This window comes from Balaenoptera physalus (assembly GCF_965194825.1).
Source record: "Balaenoptera physalus genome assembly, chromosome: 5".
Classification (NCBI taxonomy): Eukaryota; Metazoa; Chordata; class Mammalia; order Artiodactyla; family Balaenopteridae; genus Balaenoptera; species Balaenoptera physalus.
The window spans coordinates 35263162-35283350 of NC_138884.1; the positions used below are offsets into that span (position 1 = coordinate 35263162).

Consider the following 20189-nt stretch of genomic DNA (forward strand, 5'->3'; position numbering starts at 1 on the left):
TGGGGCAACTAAGCCCATGCCCCACAACTACTGAACCCGCGCCTCAACTAGAGAGCCTGCGGGCTGCAAACTACAGAGCCCATGCGCCCTGGAGCCTGCACGCCACAACTACAGAAGAGAAAACCCGCGCACCACAGCAAGAGAGAAGCCCGCACACTACAAGGAAAGATCCCCCATGCCGCGACTAAGACCTGACAAGGCCAAAAAAAAAAAAAAAAAGAAGATGCCAATAAGGAGGTTTTAGTACACTAGTATTACATTTTACCAAGCAACCAAAGGTAGAATATTATGCTGTTATTATTAGATAAAATTCTAAAAATAGGTCAAGGTTCTAAGGCAAAGCTACCTAACTGTGAAGACAGTGAAGTTTTCATCTCACATGCCTACTAGTGAAATCAAATACTTTTAATTGATTAGAGGCAAAAATTAGTTAAGCAATGTTAACAGTGTTGATTACAAGATGAAAACCACCTATGGTCAATCAGCCTAGAGGACCATTCAAAAGAAACACATGTAAAAATTATAATCCTCTTCCCCCTCACAGTAAGCATGGAAAAATACTTAAAATCTTTATTTAAAATTCTGTTGTTTTTTTTTTAAAGTATTCAAAATGGAGAAGAACAGTGTGGCACACAGTAAACCATCCTAAGTCCCCTGCCCTCACCTGTCTCCCCAAAGGCCCATTGTCACAACAGCAGCTGCTCCCCAAATTACCCATCTCCTCTGTAGATGCTCTCCTCCAAAATTTCACCCTGTACCCACCCTCCTGCCTCTTTGCCACCCCTTTCCCTTTCATTCCTTCTCACCTTCCAAATCCATGCCATTAAGCAATTATTTATTGAGCCAGACACAAGGCTTACTGCTAGAGATGCAACATTCAAAAAAAGACAGTTACTGCCCTCAAGGAGCTATTAGACTGGTAAACAGTCCTAATACAAAGTGATGTGGGAGAAGATACAGGTAAGCAGGTCATGTAGGTGGCATAAGAGAGACGCATCTCACAGTATACTTTCTAGTTTAGCTTTGCCTAACAGTGTTTAGAGAGGGATATTTACTTGAGATATTTAATCCAAAAACTTGTTATAATTCATCAACAGGAAACATTAAAAATTAAATTAAATGTGCAAACTTAAAATATATGTAATTAAATAAGCTGTAGAGCTGAAAAATCTTTTTAAATTTTTAAATGCAATCTGAAATCAATTTTTATAGCTAGTAAGGATTTCATTTTCTCTTCTATTCAAAATCTATTAGGGTTCATGCAATCATTTGGATCAATTATTGTAGTATACGAAAATTGCTATTAGTTTCCTGAAAAATACAGTGTTAGATAAATGCAAAGCACTAACCTCATTTATTTTCTTATAGTGTTGGGCAATGAGAGTTTTTGCTTCTTGAAAAAAATCTTGCTTGGGAATCTCTAATATACGACCTAAAATAGAAACAGAGAAATAGTTTATTTTTTTTAATGTAGTTAATGTACTTTCTTAACCAAAAATGGCAAAACTATGAAATTGAAATTCGGAGAGTTATGAATTTGCAGGATGTTATAAAAAGAAAATTTTATAAGTGGATGTTTTAAGTGAATGCAAAAGAAGTTAATGTAATGTTCCTTTAATGTAATATTTTACTTTAAAAAAAACATTAGCTTACAATGGTCAGAGTGTTAAGTAGATTATCCTAAATTATTAAAGTCCAGGGAGACCAAAGAAAACACACAAAATTGATATCTCCTTTAGTTCTGAAAGTTCTTTAAATACAGAAGACACAACATGATTTGGACACAAAAATTATTAGTAAGTCTATCCGTGTTTTCTGTACCTGATGACTAATTAATATGGCTGTACATTTCTTCAAGAATATTTACCTTACAACTTGATAAAAGTATAACTGCATAATAAACTCAAAAGGTTTATTAAGTAGGAATAGCATTGAAATAAAAATACGCATACCTACAAGTGGGTAACACTATAATGATAACTCGTCTCTCATCTGTATTTTCCTAAGATTCTTATTCATTTTACCCAGATCTATGTATAGAATTCTATAGCGTGTACATAGAATACATCATCTTCATTTAGTCTCGTCTAAGATTTCCTCCTTATATATTTCCTTTATTATTAGCTGATTCTGACGTTTTTAAGTTTCTTGGCTTTCTCCTCCTAACCTGGACTCAGTAAAATTTAAATATATTACTTATCAAATTAGCTTTTCAGTTGGCCTGTATGCTCCCCATTTCTTTAATTCCACCTCGTTTAGTACCCTTGGGATCAAGATTTTCTCTCTCTTCTTTTCATCTACTCAAATTTTAAGCCATTAAAAACTCCATCTTCATGCAAATCAAAACCACAATAAGATACTATCTTAGTCTGTTTGGGTTGGTATAACAAAATACCACAGACTGGGTAGGTTATAAACAACAAAAATTTATTTATCTCAGTTCTGGAGGCTGGAAGTCCAGTATCAAGGTGGCAGCATGGTCGGGTGAGGGCCCTCTTCCTGGTCGTAGATGTCTAGTTGTATCCTCACATGGTGGAGGGGAGTAGGAAGGTATGTGGGGCCTCTTTTACACCAGAACTAATCCCATTCGTGAGGGTTCCACCCTCACGACCTGATCACCTTCCAAAGGCCTCAACCCCTAATACCATCATCACATTGGGCATTAGGATTTCAACATATGAATTTTAGGGGGACACAAACATTCAGACTATTAGTAGATACCATCACATGCCCACCAGAATGGCTAAAATTAAAAAGACTGAAAACAGCCAATGTTGGTGAGACAGTGGAGCTACTGGAACCCTCATGTGTCATTGGTGGAAATATAAAATAGGATAATCAGTTTGGAAAAGCTATGGCAATTTCTTATAAAACCTAATATACACCTTCTCTGTGACTGAGCAATCCCACTCTTAGGTTTTTACCAAAGACAATGAAACATTATACTTACAAAAGACTTGTACAAGAATGCTCACAGCAGGTATATTCATAATAACTCCAAAGTGGAAAGAGCTCAGATGGGTATCAACAAGAGAACAGTAAACAAACTGTGATATCCTCATACAATGAAATACCACTCAGCAACAAAAAAGAATCAAACTACTGACATACACAACAACATGAATGAATCTCAAAAACATTATGTCAAGTAAGCATCCTTACACAGAAAAGCAAATACTGTATGGTTCCACTTATGTTCTAGTGTAAATAAAGCTAATATATAGGAGAAAAAAAGCCAGAACAGTGATCTTCATGGACTGACTGAGAAGGGACATGAAGGAAATTTCTGGGGGAGATGACAATGTTCTATGTCTTGATACACAGTAGATTACACAGGTACATTACCATAACTCAATGAATATACACCTAAGATTTCTGCACGTCATTGTAGTACATTGTACATCAAAAAAGAAAAACTATAAACAAATATTGAATTCTGACTAATGATATATATGTTGATTGATGGAAGAATATGTGATAAATCAAATTCAGTAAAATATTAATGGTGAGCACTGGGTTGTAGATCTTTGGGTGTTGATTCAAAATTCTTTCAAGCTTGCTATATTTTTGAAAATTCATAATGAAACACTGAGGCAAACTCTTCATTCCGTCACAAAATTTCCCCTTGTTTTTCACCATGTAGACTAGTGGGCAACAGGCCACCGTTACTTTGGGGCAATGACATCCTGAGGACTGAACCTGGGGGAGACCCTAGCAATGAACGGAACGACTGGGCTCTAACCCACCTTAAAAGTGCTGGGTTAGGATAGAAAGCATCTACTAAGCTGTCCCATCATTGGGATGAGATTGTCACCCTGTAGTTATTCTAGAAAGAGCATCTCCCCTTGCTCTCTTTCTTCTCCCTTCCTTCCACTCGTACCTATGGACAGTGCTGTAAAGTCATTACCAAACTTGAATCTCCCTGTTCTCCCACATTTGCCACTGTATCTGCCCACATTCAGGGCTGTCTACATATTTCTAAGGACAATGATTGATGGATTTTTTTTCTTATTTCCATAAGTAGTTGTCAAGACTTCACACACACGCTTCTGAAAAAGTGTACATATTCTTTGAATAGATCAGAGCACAAAACCACATGTGAATCATAAAATGGTTCATACAAAGTTTACCATTCAAAGCCATAAGATGCACTGTCCTCACATGGAAGAGACAGGATTCAGGGATTTAAACTGTCTCTTTCACCAAGTTTCAACTAAAATCTACATCTACTTTGAGGGGGCTTCTAATCAGACCACTTAGCTCCCAGAGGAAAGGCAGTGAGGTATTCCAAGGTGTGGCTCCACACAGTGTCCTCTTTTTTTCTCCTCTCATGACAATCTTCCCTCCTTTAATTCTCTTCTTCTGACTAATCAAACCTCCCTTACAATTACTTATAATTACAATATTGTCATGTGTCATACACATGACAAACAATATCATTTATTAATATACGAAATGATTAAGTCATTAGGTTTTGGTGAAAATGTACCTTCACAAAAGCCATTGCATCTTCATTCCAAACAAGACCTTAGAGATAATCTAGTCTTCATTTGCAGGAAAAGCTCTGAGACACAGGGAGCCCAAGTGCCTTCTAAAGTCAGCCAGGCTGGGAACCCACAAGGTGCTGGTCTTCTGAGTTGCTTGCTGTTTTTTGTTTTTTGTTTTTAACACATCTGCTGCTTTTCCTAATGTCATGCACTCCTTGTGAGTTCTGGAGACTCCTTTGAGGTTTGGCTGGTCACCCTAGTGGAGTACTCCTATTTCGCTGACATTTTCTACTGCAGACTGAATATATGCGTCTGCCCAAAATTCATATGTTGAAACCTAATGCCCAATGTGATGGTATTAAGAGGTGGGGCCTTTGGTATGTGATTAGGCCATGAGGGTGGAGCCTCATGATTGAGATTAGTGCCCTTATAAAAGAGACCCCAGAGAGCTAGATAGTCCCTTCTACCATGTGAGCCTATTAGTGAGGAGGCAGGCCTTCACCAGTCAACAAATCTGCTGATGCCCTGATCTTGGACTTCCCAGCCTCCAGAACTATGAGAAATAAATTTCTGTTGTTTATAAGCCACCCACATTATGACATTTTGTTATGGCACCCTGAATGGACTAAGACACCTTCATTTCAAGCCAGCAAACCTTTGCCCCATTATAATGTAATGTGCTGATGGAGCCGTTCTGATTTTCCCCTTCCTAACCAAAAAATTAGCATTTGACAGAGGAGTTTAAATTCCCAAGGTAACATTTTCTTTCTTTCTAGCTGGGCTCTTTGTTGACCAGTGTGTCTGATATTCACCAACCTCAAGAACAAGGCCTGAAATTTTCTTAAAAGGGCAGAGAAAGGCAGCCACCACCAGAAGAGAATGATTTCACACAGACCTAGAAATGGTTCCACTGAAGACATGGACGCATAGACACCAAGTCAGCAGTCCTGAGCCCTCACTGTCATTTAAGATACTGAAGCAGCTGTTCCGATTTTCTCTCGTAACTAAAAATTAGCCTTGGAACCAAAGAGTTAAATTTTCAAGGCATCACAGATAACTCATATCTCAATGCCTTAGAAAAGGCAAAGACAGAGTGTGTTCTTTATTTTTATAATATCCAAGGATATGCATATATTCAACAAATGAATTCTAAAATTACAAGAAATTAAACAACTCTGATGTTAAAAATTCATCCAGTTAATAATGTTTGAGGTTTCTGTTTCTTTCTTCACAACAGGGTAAGTATGTAAGCATGCAGCTTTTATATGTTCAAGTGCACATTATAACTTCAGTTATTAAGAAGTTGTCAAGGTCTCCTCCTTCTCTGTTAAAAAGTCTATAATTAAGGCTTTGTTTATTTGCAAATACATATCCACATCATATAAAATGATTTTTAAGAGCTCTCATTCCTGAGTCATACTGTTCAGCTCTGAATTCCAATTTGTTCATGAACCATATTTTATTGTCCTTAAGGCTTCATTTTCTCATTTGTAAAATGAAGATGATAATAATAATATATCTTGCACAGAACTGTCTTGAGGGTTACATTGGACTTGGTTACAAAGCACTTAGCACAGAGCCTGGCACATAATAAGCTTTCAATAAATGTGAGCAATTATTATTACTGTAGTTACAGTTGTATTACTATCATTGGGCTAAACATCTACCCAACAGTGTTTATACAATTAATTTCATTAATCAATCCTTATTTCTTCAATAGCACAAAGATAAATTTCAACTTTCTAAATTAGTTTGAAAGAATCTGGTCTTATTATAGTTCTTTATACCCAAAACTAAGTAAATAATGGGTTTGCAAATAATAAAATCTCTTCATACTTTGGATTCTTCAAGTTACTAAATCCCCAAAATGCAATAAAAAACCATTATAAGCAATAACAAATATTTTATGATAAAGTTCATGAAGAGGTTGAAATAGTTATATTAAACTTATCTAAAACATGAGTGCAAATATTAACATTCCCATGGGGGAAAAAAATGAATCTCTAATACCAAGTGATTTCACTAGCCTAAAAGATTTTCTTACATTTATTTTATATATTTTTTTAAAACTCACTCTTCATATATCATCAGTTTAATGTTATTATGATTAATAGTTCATAAAACTTCAGATTTCTCTCAATGCCTTATAGATTCTGTATAATTGCTCTAGTAAATCTCTGAAGTGAAGACACCAGAAAAAAATCTAATTATGGAAACTATGACAGCAAATGAGCCACTGGCCATCTCTTGATTGTAATCATTAAACAAGTCTTTTCTGCATCCAAAAAGACCTGGGGACTAACAAACTTTTTTTTATAACCATAACAAAACTAACTGCCCTTAATCACAGGGTTCCCATTCTTCCTACAAACAGGCTGCATTCTTCAGAGACTTTGCAACAACTTACTAAGAAGATATCCTGAACAAAGATGTACAGCCAAATGGCTAAGGCCGCCCTTGCTTATACAGTCAGACTTAGTGCCTAAATGCCTAATTTCACAGGTGTTAAAAAAGCACTACTTCACATTCAATGAGACTCAGTTCAGCATACATTCGTTAAGCACCTACTAGTCTTAGATGCTGTTTTGGTGGTAAATGTGCTGAAATAAATAAGACAACTTGATATCCCAGCCTTCCAGGCGCTTAGAGCCTAACATCAGAAAATAAAATTGTAAATAAATGCCATGACATTCAGTAAAATACTGTGACACAGGCCAAAATAAATCACCAACACCCCCTACTGCCAGCTCACTAATGTATGAATTTCCCTTTAAAGATATAAGGCTTTCCACTGTATTATTAGAGATAAGATTTAAAACAGAAAATATCCCAAGAGAAATAACACAGTGAATCAAATCCAGACTCAGGCAGTGGTTTTAAAACTGTCTCATCAATTTCACTGCCTTGGAGGCTTTCCTTCAATGAGAGCAGCTTAGACCTTATCTGTTTTACATATTTGAACTCTTCCTAAGTTTTATTTTGTAGGAAAAAAATTCCTTAGCTAAAAATAACAAACACACACCAAACCATTAAAAAACAAATGAAGGGTTAGGGGGCCAGAGAAACTTAGAGAGGAGAAGCAGGAGAGGGAAGCTAGAACTAAGAGCCTTTAATTAGTTCTCATGCAAAGAGTTGTAGAAGCTAGAAAGTGAATAGATGCTCTTTGAGAAAGACCTCAAATAAAATAGTTTATATTCAATTCTATTACTTACAAGTGAAGAAAAGAAAATTTATTTCTAATTTCTTTTCAGAAAGAATTTTAAAACCAAGCAAAACCCAAATTTCAAGTGGCATATGGCTATCATCTCCCAAAATCTACATTCAACAATTTTTTTCACAACACACACTGCATTAAGACCCAACTTTTCAGTTCCAACTTAAAGGCATTCGTTGTCTCTTATAGATACAATTTTCCTCACTTCCCCAATTTTATTCTTCTTAAGCAAAATGTCTTATTCTCTTTGCAACAATATATGATTAATAGGTTACCTAAGTACCTCAGGGAGATTTTACAATGTACCCGCCCCCCAAAATCTCTATGGTAATATTTCTCAGACTGGTGTTAGGTTGCTAAGAAGATGTAGGGGAATTCCAAGCTCATAGATGCAAGACTTCAAGCATAATTTAAGTAATTATGGGCATGACCCAAAGGCAAAATGAAACTAGAGAACATTCCTCCTCCACTTCCTGGATCTTCCTCCCTTTTTGCCCTTTCCGTCTTGAAAAATGTGCTGTATTATCCAAATAGGAAGAGAGTTAATGTAATCCACAGTGCACTCTATTTGTAGCCCTGGACAGAAGTCAGCTGGCCTGTATCGTATACTGCCTGGGGTCACAAGAGCCAAGGGGAGGTAGCAGGACAGAAAATCTTAATGATCCCAGCTCTACATACGGTACTAAATGTTTCTCAATCATGCTACCTAAGCCTAAATTCAAGATTACTTGAAGTGTTGCCAAGTCTAGAGCAGCTCCAAACGAAATATACTGTGTGCCCCACTTGTAATTTAAAATTTTCTAGTAGTCGCATTTTTAAAAGTGAAAAGAGGTGACATTAATTTTAATAATGTATAATAATTAATTATTATAGAATGTTTTATTTAAACAAAATATATCCAAACATTATCATTTCAATATTAAACAATATTAGAAATTAACAAGCTATTTTACATTCCTTTTTTGTTCTATCTTCAAAATCCTGTACGTATTTTGCACTTACATACATCTCAATTCAGATGCCAAATTTTTATCAGAAATACTTTAGCTGTATTTATAAAATGCCCACTTGAAAAAATAGATTCACATGTCCAAGTTGCTCCAAACATGCTTAAAAGTTTTCCAATAACTGAATTATCAGGTTTCATATTGAAAGTAAAATGAATTAAAATTAAATACTCAGTTCCTTAGATTCACTAGCCACATTTCAAGCCCTAAATAGCCATATGTGACTACTGCATACCGTATCGGACAGCACATTAAGTCAAAAGTTGCTCTACATCTCTCAAAATTTGGTTATACTTAAATAAAGGGAATGAGGTGGATTCTTGCAGGTTTGCCAATACAGTTAGCGCTCTGAGAGTTAGTAACTAACAGGAGAGTTTCCTCAAAGCCACTGGAGCATCATGCCCTGTGTGCTGAGCTGTTAGGTAAGCACTGATACTCACTTTCTGCTTGGTCGGGCCCAGCCTCTGCAGCCATGGTGGGCAGTTAGGGGGACCTTCTCTTTTGAAGGCAGGGCTCCAAGTCCCTAAACACAATGACATAAAGTAACTCAGTGATAATGAATACTTATTTTTAGCTATTTCTTTTACTTATTCATGATGAAATAGGATAAATGATTAAAAATTTTAATACATCACTACTCTGCTCTAATACCTTCAATGGCTTCCCCTCCAAAAGACAATAATAACAACGGCTAGCATTGGGTAGTGCTCTGTGGTTTATCAAGCCCTTGTATACATGTTACCTTACTGGTTCTAAACAATCCCATAAGAACTCTTGTACCACTTTCAGCAGATGTGGCAACTGGAGCTCAGAGAAGTGAAATACCTTGTCAATGTAAGCAGTTACTCAGTGGCAGGTACAGAACTCAAAGCCAGATCTTTGGGCCAAGTCCCTGTGAAGGTCCATCTGATTTCTCACAATTTTCCAACTAATATCCAATTAATACTTGGCATATACCTTACACATTCTCACCTTAAGCTTATACACTTGAGCTCAGGTTTATGCCAGTCTTCCACTCAGAATATCCTGTTCTCACATCTATGTTTATTTATATCCTACCCATCCTTAAAGCATAGATTCAAATCCTATCTCCAGCCTCCAAGATCTGTTCCTCCCTTAAACTCAGTAGTTATGTTGTCCATGCCTCTCACTTGAAATGTATCATATGCTTCTGTGTAAGGAACTAAAAAGGCAGAGTAATGGATGTAAATAGAAGTTCAATATTCCCAATTAGACTCCTACTGCCTTGTACCAAACTATACTTTATACCAGAGGTACTCAACCCAGGATGACAATTGCCTGGAGAGAGGGTGGGGAATGCTAAAAATACACCAAGTCTAGAGTGGGGCCTAGACACCTACAATTCTTGACACTTCCCAAAACATTTAAATGTTCAGTTGGAGTTGCCTTGTTCTTTGAACTTCATGGTTCCCAGCTCAGTGCATCACATTCTGGATGCTCAGTAAAGGGCTGATGAATGGGTTGATTGAGCTGAGCCATTCTTCCTACATTTGAAATTATCATTTACTTCCAAAGGATTATCCAAGATGCATCAAATGCTGTCCCTACAGCCAGAAAGTCAGTTACACCAACGCGTACTAGTTTGTGCTCACGTGGCTTTATAATTAGAAATAGGAATATTAAATGCTTTGTGGAGCCCCATGGAGACTCTTGTTGTAAAACTTTAAGTATAATTGTTCAGTTAGCTGACTAGACCGTCAAACTGTGCTGAAGTATTTGAGACCTGTTAAATAATTTAGGGATTATTTGAGTAAATCTGTAAATCATCTTTGCCCTATGGAAGTCACGACTCTGTAATCACAGGCTCTTAGATAAAAGGCGACAACACTTTTCCTCGGCTCCTACCCAGAGGGGAAAGACTACTGCAGTTACAGTTTTAAAATAACAAATCTGGAACATCCAAAAAGGATTAATTCTCAAATTGTCAGCCTTATATCATGGGAAAGAACACAGAATATGTACCTAATCTGCCTAGTTCTACAAATGACTGGGATAAATTAAAATACTGCACCTCCCTTAGCAATTAACAGTCAAAACTCATCTTCTGGTCTGGCTTAACTACTGTCTTCTTTCCATTTAAATGTAAAAAGAAAACAAAGGTGTTTGTGCTCTGTCATTTTCTTGTTTTAATCTCCATAGAAATGGACTCTTCTCTGAGGCAGTTGGCTCCTCCACCTTAATTCAGCGTGCCAGGAGTGTCAGCCTGCATTAAATTGGTTGGCAAGCAAGATATCCCACTGTCCTTTTAATGCAGAAAACTAGCCAAGCATCCTAAGGGGTGCTGGCATGGTAATGCCCCTGCAAACCCGAGGTGATGGGGGACGACTCTGAGATAGGAGCTGGGGGTGGAAGAAAGTCCCGGAGGATGGACTTGCTTAAAGATAAGCACAGTGACACAGAATATCAGCAGATAGGGTCCCTCTCCACTTTAGGTCCCCAGCAGACAGGTACAAGATGCTGAGTGCCTCCTGATGCACTGATCAATTAAGAAGTACATATTTAGTGTCTCAGTTGTGCAAGGAGCATGCCATCTATTTTGGAAGAAAAGACAAAAGCCTAAGTCAAATTTTTAAATAAAATGCAAACAATTGTATGTCAGATGTCCTAAGAAAGTCTGTAAGCTTTGTGAAATAAGTGGTATAAACCCATGCGTACCATGAATTCAAATGAAGACGAGGTCACTGAAGACTGAGGAAGGACCTAGGAAAGGCTCTCAGGAGACTGAGCTATACCTGGAAGGGTGGGTGCAGGGGTAACAGTGAAATGTTGAGTAACTGGTTCAGCACAAGCATTAACCAGTTAGAACTGGATACTGACCAGCACACCCCTGTGGTACTGAATACCAGTCCTGAGTGGGTCAGGTTGGCCCACTTAGAGGAACAGAGAAGCAGGCAGGTGAGAAAATGAGCACAAACGCAAGAAAGTGAGAACATATGTGGTTTGGGGGGCAACAAGTAGTGAGTCTGTTTGATTTAAGCAAAGGGCTAAATTTTATGCTGCTGAAATGGGCAACAAAGTTTTTGAACAGCGTACTGACATAATTAGCATTATGGAATTTAACTTCCATAAAGGCAAGGACTTTGTTTTTTTTCCCTGCTGTATTCCCAGGACCTTGAACAGGACCTGGCATGTAGAAGGATTTCAAAAAATATTTGAAACGTCCCTTACTTACAGAATGGGAAAAAATATTTGCAAACCATATATCTGATAAGAGGTTAATATCCAAAATATACAAAGAATTCATACAACTCAGTAGCAAAAAAACAAATAACTCAATTTAAAAATGGGCAAAGGGCCTAAACAGACATTTCCCCAAAGAAGATATACAAAAGGCCAACAAATACATAAAAAGATGTGCAACATCACTAGTCATTAGGGAAATGCAAATTAAAACCACAATGAAATATCACCTCACACCTGTTAGAATGGCCATCATCATAAATATAAGATATATCAAATACTGGTATGGATGTGGAGAAAAGGGGACCTCTGTACACGGTTGGTGGGATTGTAAATTGGTACAGCCACTATAGAAAAATAGTTTGGAGAACAAAAAAGGTATCTGCACCCCCATGTTGACAGCAGCATTATTTATAATAGACTACACATGGAAGCAACCTAAGTGTCCATCAATGAATGAATGGATAAAGAAGTTTTAGCATATATATATATATATATATATATATATATACACACACAGTGAAATTTTATTGAGCCATAAAAAACTAAGAAACCAAAACAAAAAAACAAAAACAAAAAACTAAGAAACCATTTGTGGCATGGATGGACATTAAAGGCATTATGCTAAGTGAAACAAGTCAGACAGAGAAAGAGAAATACTGTATGATCTCATTTATATATGAAATTTAAAACAAACAAAAAACTCACAGAAAAATAGATCAGACTTGTGGTTACCAGGTGCTGTGGGTGGTGGGAGGAGTGGGACAGAGGAATTTGATGAAGGTGGTCAAAAGGTACAAACTTCCAATTATAAATAAATAAGTACTAGGGATTTCATACACAAATGACGACTACAGCTAACACTGCTGTATGATGTATAGGAAAGTTGTTATGAGAGTAAACCCTGAAAGTTCTCATCACAAGAGAATTTTTTTCCTTTTTTTCTTTTTTTCTTTCTTCTCTTTTTATTGTATCTATACAAGAAGAAGGATGTTAGCAGAACCTATTGTGGTGATCATTTCACAGTGTATGCCAAACATTATGTTATATGCCTTAAACTTATAGAATGATGCATGTCAATTATTTCTCAATAAACCTGGTAAATAAATAAATAAATATTTGTGAAATGAGTAACTATGGCAACAACATACTAGACAGGGATGCCCCACCTTCCCATGTCTCCTTGAGCATATTTGTGAAAAAGTCCTTTCACCACTTCTCCTTCACAAGATGCAACTTAAGGCTTCCCTAAATCAGGTTACAGGGATGTCGAGAATTTCTAATTCCATTCCTACATGGATATAAGGCAAACAGAAGTAAAAACAGTATTTTCCTACCTTATCGTCTTAGCTTCCCCTTCCAAACCTTGTCCTTCCAAAGAGAAATCTTATGTCTTTATCATGATATCCTGTATAATTAAGTATCCTGGTGGTGAGAAACTGCCCTGTGGTATTCAGCAGGACTCGGGGAAACAAGTCATGGGATAGGGATCTAGATGGACAGTTTCACCAGTTGATATATGGGTGAATGGGAGCAAATCTTCATTTTCTACCCCAAATTTTCTCCCCTCTTGACCTCCATCCAAATCCTCCTAGCTGTCCATCGCATGTTGACTCTCTCCCCCACTTCTGTATATTAGAAATTGTACCTATATCCACCCATTTGCGTAAGCCATAAAACTTTGATTCCTCCTATATTTTTACCTATCACATCCAATCCATCAGTCTTCTACATTTTAACTTCAAAATCTGCTTCTCCTCATCCTCTCTCTCCTAGCCACCCTCTGACCAGACACCCGATATGCTGGCAGCAAACAAGAGGAATGAGAAAAGAGTAAGAAGAACAGGCAAAGAAAATAAGAAAAAGCCCTAACTAGATCCAATATAACAAGGCCAATATAGTGGATAAAATGGTATACCAGACGGTAGGAGAATAAAAAATTCATAATTGCATAATTAAAATTATGAACAAAATTAGTCAGAGGGCCATAAGATGAGTTGGAAAGAAAATACTCTATGAATTCATGACCATTAATATCAGATAAGCTGGGATCCTGGGGACGCATTCAACAGTGGGAAGCACATGGAGTAACACTCCTTTCCTGGCACGAAACCTCCCTCTGATTCTCTAATTAACTCGGATTAATATATTTCTCAGAGTCAGGAAGTGGGAAGGAAGAGGACATAATTGAATCATTAGGATATTACTGCAGCTGACGCAAACATCAGAGTCTCGGAGCACTACGGAGAGAGCAAACCTGGATTTCGGTCCTGATTCTGCCTTGGTAGTATGCGACCTCTTCCAAACTGCTTAACCTCACTGAATTAATTCCACCGCCTTGTCCATAAGTGAAGGATTTAAAATAGACACACAATTTTAGAAGAGCAGCTTCAACCTTTGTATGAAGAAACTCTAAGAACTTAATGAGGACAACAGATGAAAGCCTGGCTGTTCTGACCAAAGAGGGTCTCAGAGCCTCTCCCCGTAGAACCTCCCCGTCACTCCCACCCACGCCAGCCCCAACATTCCAGGATTGGAGAAGCCCAGTCAGTGACTTCACAGATGCCTTCTGCCTGTAAGATTCAACTCTTTCATAAAATCGACATTATGTTCTATTTCCCTGTGGGCTTGTACGGACACGGGCACTAATTAAGATATCCCACATATCCTGTTTTTACATAAAATATTTAAATCTTTAAATCACAAGCAAAAGCTATTAACTTCATTGCAGTTCTCAAGTCATTAAAAAGGAGAAGCGAAACTGAGAAGACTCACATTATACTTTAAAATGCTTTCAAATACACTTTTTAGCTACAATAAACTAATTGTTTCACCTTTTGCCTCACTGTGTAAAAGAAAACTGGTCCTTCTGAGCCATAGTCCATAAGCTATGGAGTTTTTCTGTGATCTTGCCTTAGGGTTTTAATCTAGAGATGTGTAAAGTAGGATTTGGTGATACATGAATACATACATTGAGGGCCACTGAGAGTCAGAGATTACCAACAGGAGATGACGGGCTGGAGTGGGAGAGAGAAGATCAGCATTCCATGGTGGTGACGTCAAGTAACTTGGGGGGAAGGGGAAGCAATCAACGTCACATGGAGCCACACATCAGTAAAGAGATCAACTACTAGAGGGAACTGAAATTCTGAATTTTAGTCCCTGTATATTCTAAAATTATAAGCAGAAACAAAACATATACAATATAAATATTTTTTGCAAATCAATGAAAAAGACAAATCTAATATAAAAGTTGGCAAATGACTGTAATAGACTCTTTGCAAAGGGGATTTCCTAGTAGGAAATCAGCATGTGAAAAAATGCTTAAAACTCATTGGTCATCAAGGAAACACAAGGTAAAGCCACACCACCACATACCCAAACAAATGTCTTCAACAAAATACTAAGGGTTGACAAGACTATAGAGATACTGAAATATTCATACACTGCCTGTCAGAGTGTCAACTGGTAATCTTTGGAGAACTATTTGGTAATATCTTCACAACCTAAATCTATACCTAAGTAGGACCCAGCCCTCCCACTCCCAACAGACACACTTTATAATGTGGACTGGAAAACACATATAAGAATGAAAATAGTAGCACCATTTTGTAACAGCAAAAAACTAGAAGCAACCCAGATGTCCACTGACAGCAGAATAAATTGCAGTTTATTCATACAATGTAGTGTTTCATAGAAGCAAGAATGAACTGCTATACACAAGACATAACTGATTCTCACACACATAATCTTGAGAGAAAGAAACAGCATAAAGAGGACATACAGTATGCTTTCATTAACACAAAGTTCAAAAACAGGCAAATTTTACTAATAGAGAAACAGGGTACTAGTATCCTTTGGAGAAAGACTTTTGTGTCTGAGGGTGGCACAAGGAAGCCTCTAGGGTGCTGGTAATGTTCTATTTATCATTGGATAGTAGTCATACCAGGTGTGTTCACTTCCTGAATATTCCTTGAGCTGTACACTTAGGAATAGTGCACTTTTCTTATTATTTGCTATGTATCAATTTAAATTTATTTAACAGTAAGTTTTTCACTTTAATTTTTAATTATTAGTTTTTCAAAGTAACCTAGTAAAACTCTGAAAACACAACCTTTGTCATTATAGGTAGTTTCATTTTTCCTATAATGTCCCAAACATCTCAGCAGGAATTGCCTTATAAATCAAGTTTTCACTCTTTACTGTTATTTATAAAATGTTAATGGCTTCTATTAAAGGCATGTGTGATTAATAGCTGAGAAAATGTACTTTTATAACAGCACTGTTTTAATCTGTGAAAATCACAAGAAAAACAGAGTCAAAACATGCCACAATTACTCTTCCTCAAAAGAAATATGAAGCATAGAGCTTTGCTAAAAGGAACAATATCTATGCTAGATTATAAGTCCCACCAGAGGAGAAACTAGTTTTTAGAATTTCTTTTATGTCTTCCATAAGACTGAGCACATGGCTAGCCAAGCAATAAGTACCCCATAAAAGCAGTTGATTTAAATTCCTGTAGGGAAGTTCTGAAATATTACAATCTGCTTAATTTTCACAGAGTTCTTAATATTTATTTAGAAATCTCACTCCTACTAAAGTTTCCATGTAACGTGTCATGATTTTTTGCAGTATGGCTAATGGACTTTGCTTGTTTAATTTTATATACTTAGTTATCTTGCTACGAAGACCATAATGACCCAAGTGAGAAAAGAAGTTAATTACTTTGGCCCAAAATGAGTGCTAATCACACACTCACACACACACACACACACACACACACACACACACACAAACTGGTTTCAGAAAGGCCCATATTATTCCATAATTTTTTCACCTCAATTTCCCATTCAGTCTTGAATTCAACCTTAAGATGCTGACAGAAAGGAGCAGAGGTAAAAGGAAGAGCAAGAAGAGGCGTTTCTTGAATAAAATGTTAAATATACTCGAAGTTGTCTTATAAATTTGGGGTGGGAGGAATTCTGGTTAGAAACATATCAGACAGAACCCATGTGTCCAGGAACAAAAAAAAAAAGGTAATAGTGCCTTATTTCTCAAGTAGTCAATTATATAACAAATGCTTTCAAAATATCTTATGAAGATTTCCATGTCAATACATGGGGCTATGCCTTCAATGATAATTGTGGCATGTTTTGACTCTTTTTCTTGTGATTTTCACAGATTAAAACAGTGCTGTTATAAAAGTACATTCTCTCAGCTATTAATCACACATGCCTTAAATAGAAGCCATTAACATTTTATAAATAACAATAAAGAGTGAAAACTTGATTTATAAAGCAATTCCTGCTGAGATGTTTGGGACATTATATAAACAGTTAAAGACAACAATGAAAACACCATAAAGTTAATTACCACAAATTAAATAAAATAAATTAAGGGCAAAAAACTGTTAAACTGCTGCAGTGGAATTTTGCTGTGCTCAGAAATAATAACTGATGTTAAAGAGCTAGATCTAGAAATTTGAGCAAAATCATGAAATATTGTAAATCCTGGCATACATTTCAGATTTCTTCTTTCTCAGTGACCTTGTAAAAACTAGCTAATATTAATGGGCAATGAAATGCTTTTGGAGAGCTTACATTCAAGGGACAGGTTTAAGTAATATAATTTTTAAACTGGAAACAATTTTAGGAGTTGTCATCTTGTTAGCCCCTCAATTTACAGGGGAGGGAATGGCAGCATGGGGATGTGATTTGTTCAGCTCCACACTGGGTTTCTGAATGTACTGGAATCAGAAATTTCCCCTGATGAAATCAGAAAACAGTATTTCCCCTCCATGAATTCCTTCATGCCTTTATCTTCTACCTCCTTTCTAAATCAGCCCTTTTTTTTCCCCCTACTTTGTTCTGATGGAGAGAGTATAACATCATGGTAAAGAGAAAACACGTTAGGCTCAAGTGGGCCTGGGTTCAAGTCCAGGCTTTGCCACTTCCTAGTCACTGAACTTAGTCCTTGTGGGACCAAATTTATCCCAGTTTTCCTCACACTTTCCTGGTTTTAAAACTGAAGGTCCTGCCTGAGTCCTGGCAGCCACCTCAGTCCCAGACAAATTAGACAGCTACTTACTTGACTCTCCAAGCTTGAGCTCTTTCATCTGTAAAATATGGACAACAATAATTCTTATACCTCATAGTGCTGCTGGGAGACCAAATGAATGAATGTACAGCACCTAAGCCTGGCCCACAACAGGCACTCATTTCCATACCAGTCACTTCCTGTTGATCTCTTTCCATGTTGGAGAGTAGATTTGAAAGTAGTTTAAAACAGAGGTTATATGTAAAGCCCAGAGACAGAATGAGTGTTCTGACAAAAAAGACGAGCAACAGACTCGTGGAGGGTGGAATAGCACAGAAAGAAAAAGAACACTAAGAAGGAAGGAGAGTGTTTCAAGGCCACATTGGTCAACATAATCAAACAAGGAACAAGGGAATTCCAGGGCCAAAGCATGCATGGACGGGCTTACTAATAAATTTTACTCTTTTATTTGGCCATGCTGCGTGGCATGTGGCATGTGAGATCTTAGTTCCCCAACCAGGGATGGAACCTATGCCCCCTGCAGTGGAAGTACACAGTCTTAACCACTGGACCGCCAGGGAAGTCCTGACTCTTGAGTCTATATGTATATGTAGATTATATTTTATAAAGGATTAAAAGAAAAGTAAGAAAGAGGAAGTGAGGGTAAGGGATAAATAGGTATAATATTTTCTCTTCTATATGGGATAACTTTAGAAACATGAAGAATCCCCCAAAGAGCCAAAAAGATCTACCATAACCACATCATTTATGCATACAGTACCACATCCAGCTTTATATCCTTCTAGAAATAAACCTCTGAGAGGGATAACACATTGAAAAACAAATATCAAAACACATACCCTTTTCTCACCAATATCTAATTGAAAGCTTTTCCCTATGGAATGAAATAGGCATAAATAAGGTAGGGATGTACTTTCAGTCATCTTCGGGAACCAGAGATAGAAAACAAATGCAGAGGAGGAAACAAGATGGCAGAGTAGAAGGACGTGCTCTCACTCCTTCTTGCGATAACACCAGAATCACAACTAGCTGCTGGACAATCATCGACAGGAAGACACTGGAACTCACCAAAAAAGATATCCCACATCCAAAGACAAAGGAGAAGCCACAATGAGACAGTAGGAGGGGCGCAATCAGAGTAAAATCAAATCCCATAACTGCTGGGTGGGTGACTCACAGACTGGAGAACACTTATACCACAGAAGTCCACCCACTGGAGTGAAGGTTCTGAGCCCCATGTCAGGCTTCCAAACCTGGGGGTCTGGCAACGGGAGGAGGAATTCCTAGAGAATCAGACTTTGAAGCCTAGTGGGAATTGATTGCAGGACTTTGACAGGACTGCGGGAAACAGAGACTCAACTCTTGGAGGGCACACACAAAGTAGTGTGTGCATCGGGACCCAGGGGAAGGAGCAGTGACCCCGGGGGAGACTGAACCAGACCTACTTGCTAGTGTTGGAGGGTCTACTGCAGAGGCGGGGGGTGGTTCTGTTTCACCGTGGGGACAAGGACACTGGCAGCAGAAGTTCTGGGAAGTACTCCTTGGCAGGAGCCCTCCCAGAGTCTGTCATCAGCCCCACCAAAGAGCCCAGGTAGGCTCCAGTATGGGGTTGCCTCAGCCCAAACAACCAACAGGGAGGGGACCCAGCCCCACCCATCAACAGTCAAGTGGATTAAAGTTTTACTGAGCTCTGCCCACCAGAGCAACAGTCAGCTCTACCCACCACCAGTCCCTCCCATCATGCCTCTTAGACAGCCTCATCCACCAGAGGGCAGACAGCAGAACTACAGAAGCAAGAACTACAATCCTGCAGCCTGTGGAACAAAAACTACGTTCACAGAAAGATAGACAAGATGAAAAGGCAGAGGGCTACATACCACATGAAGGAACAAGATAAAACCACAGAAAAACAACTAAATGAAGTGGAGATAGGCAACCTTCCAGAAAAAGAATTCAGAATAATGATAGTGAAGATGATCCAGGAACTAGGAAAAAGAATGGAAGCAAAGATCGAGAAGATGAAAGAAATGTTTAACAAAGACCTAGAAGAATTAAAGAACAAACAAACAGACATGAATAATACAATAACTGAAATGAAAACTACACTAGAAGGAATCAATAGCAGAATAACTGAGGGAGAAGAATGGGTAAGTGACCTGGAAGACAGAATGGTGGAATTCACTGCTGCAGAACAGAATAAAGAAAAAACAATGAAAAGAAATC

General features: G+C 37.7%; 1 protein-coding gene across 1 annotated transcript in view; it reads right to left on the minus strand.

Moving 5' to 3' along the window:
* Nucleotides 1–20189, minus strand: part of IQCM (IQ motif containing M) — a 513905-nt gene that overhangs the window by 399476 nt on the left and 94240 nt on the right. Inside the window, exons 3-4 of the mRNA XM_082463432.1 lie at nt 9149–9231; nt 1350–1432 (exon numbers count right to left, since the gene is read on the minus strand). Coding sequence (XP_082319558.1) covers nt 1350–1432; nt 9149–9182 — 117 coding nt within the window. The 5' untranslated portion in view covers nt 9183–9231. The remainder of the gene's footprint in view (nt 1–1349; nt 1433–9148; nt 9232–20189) is intronic.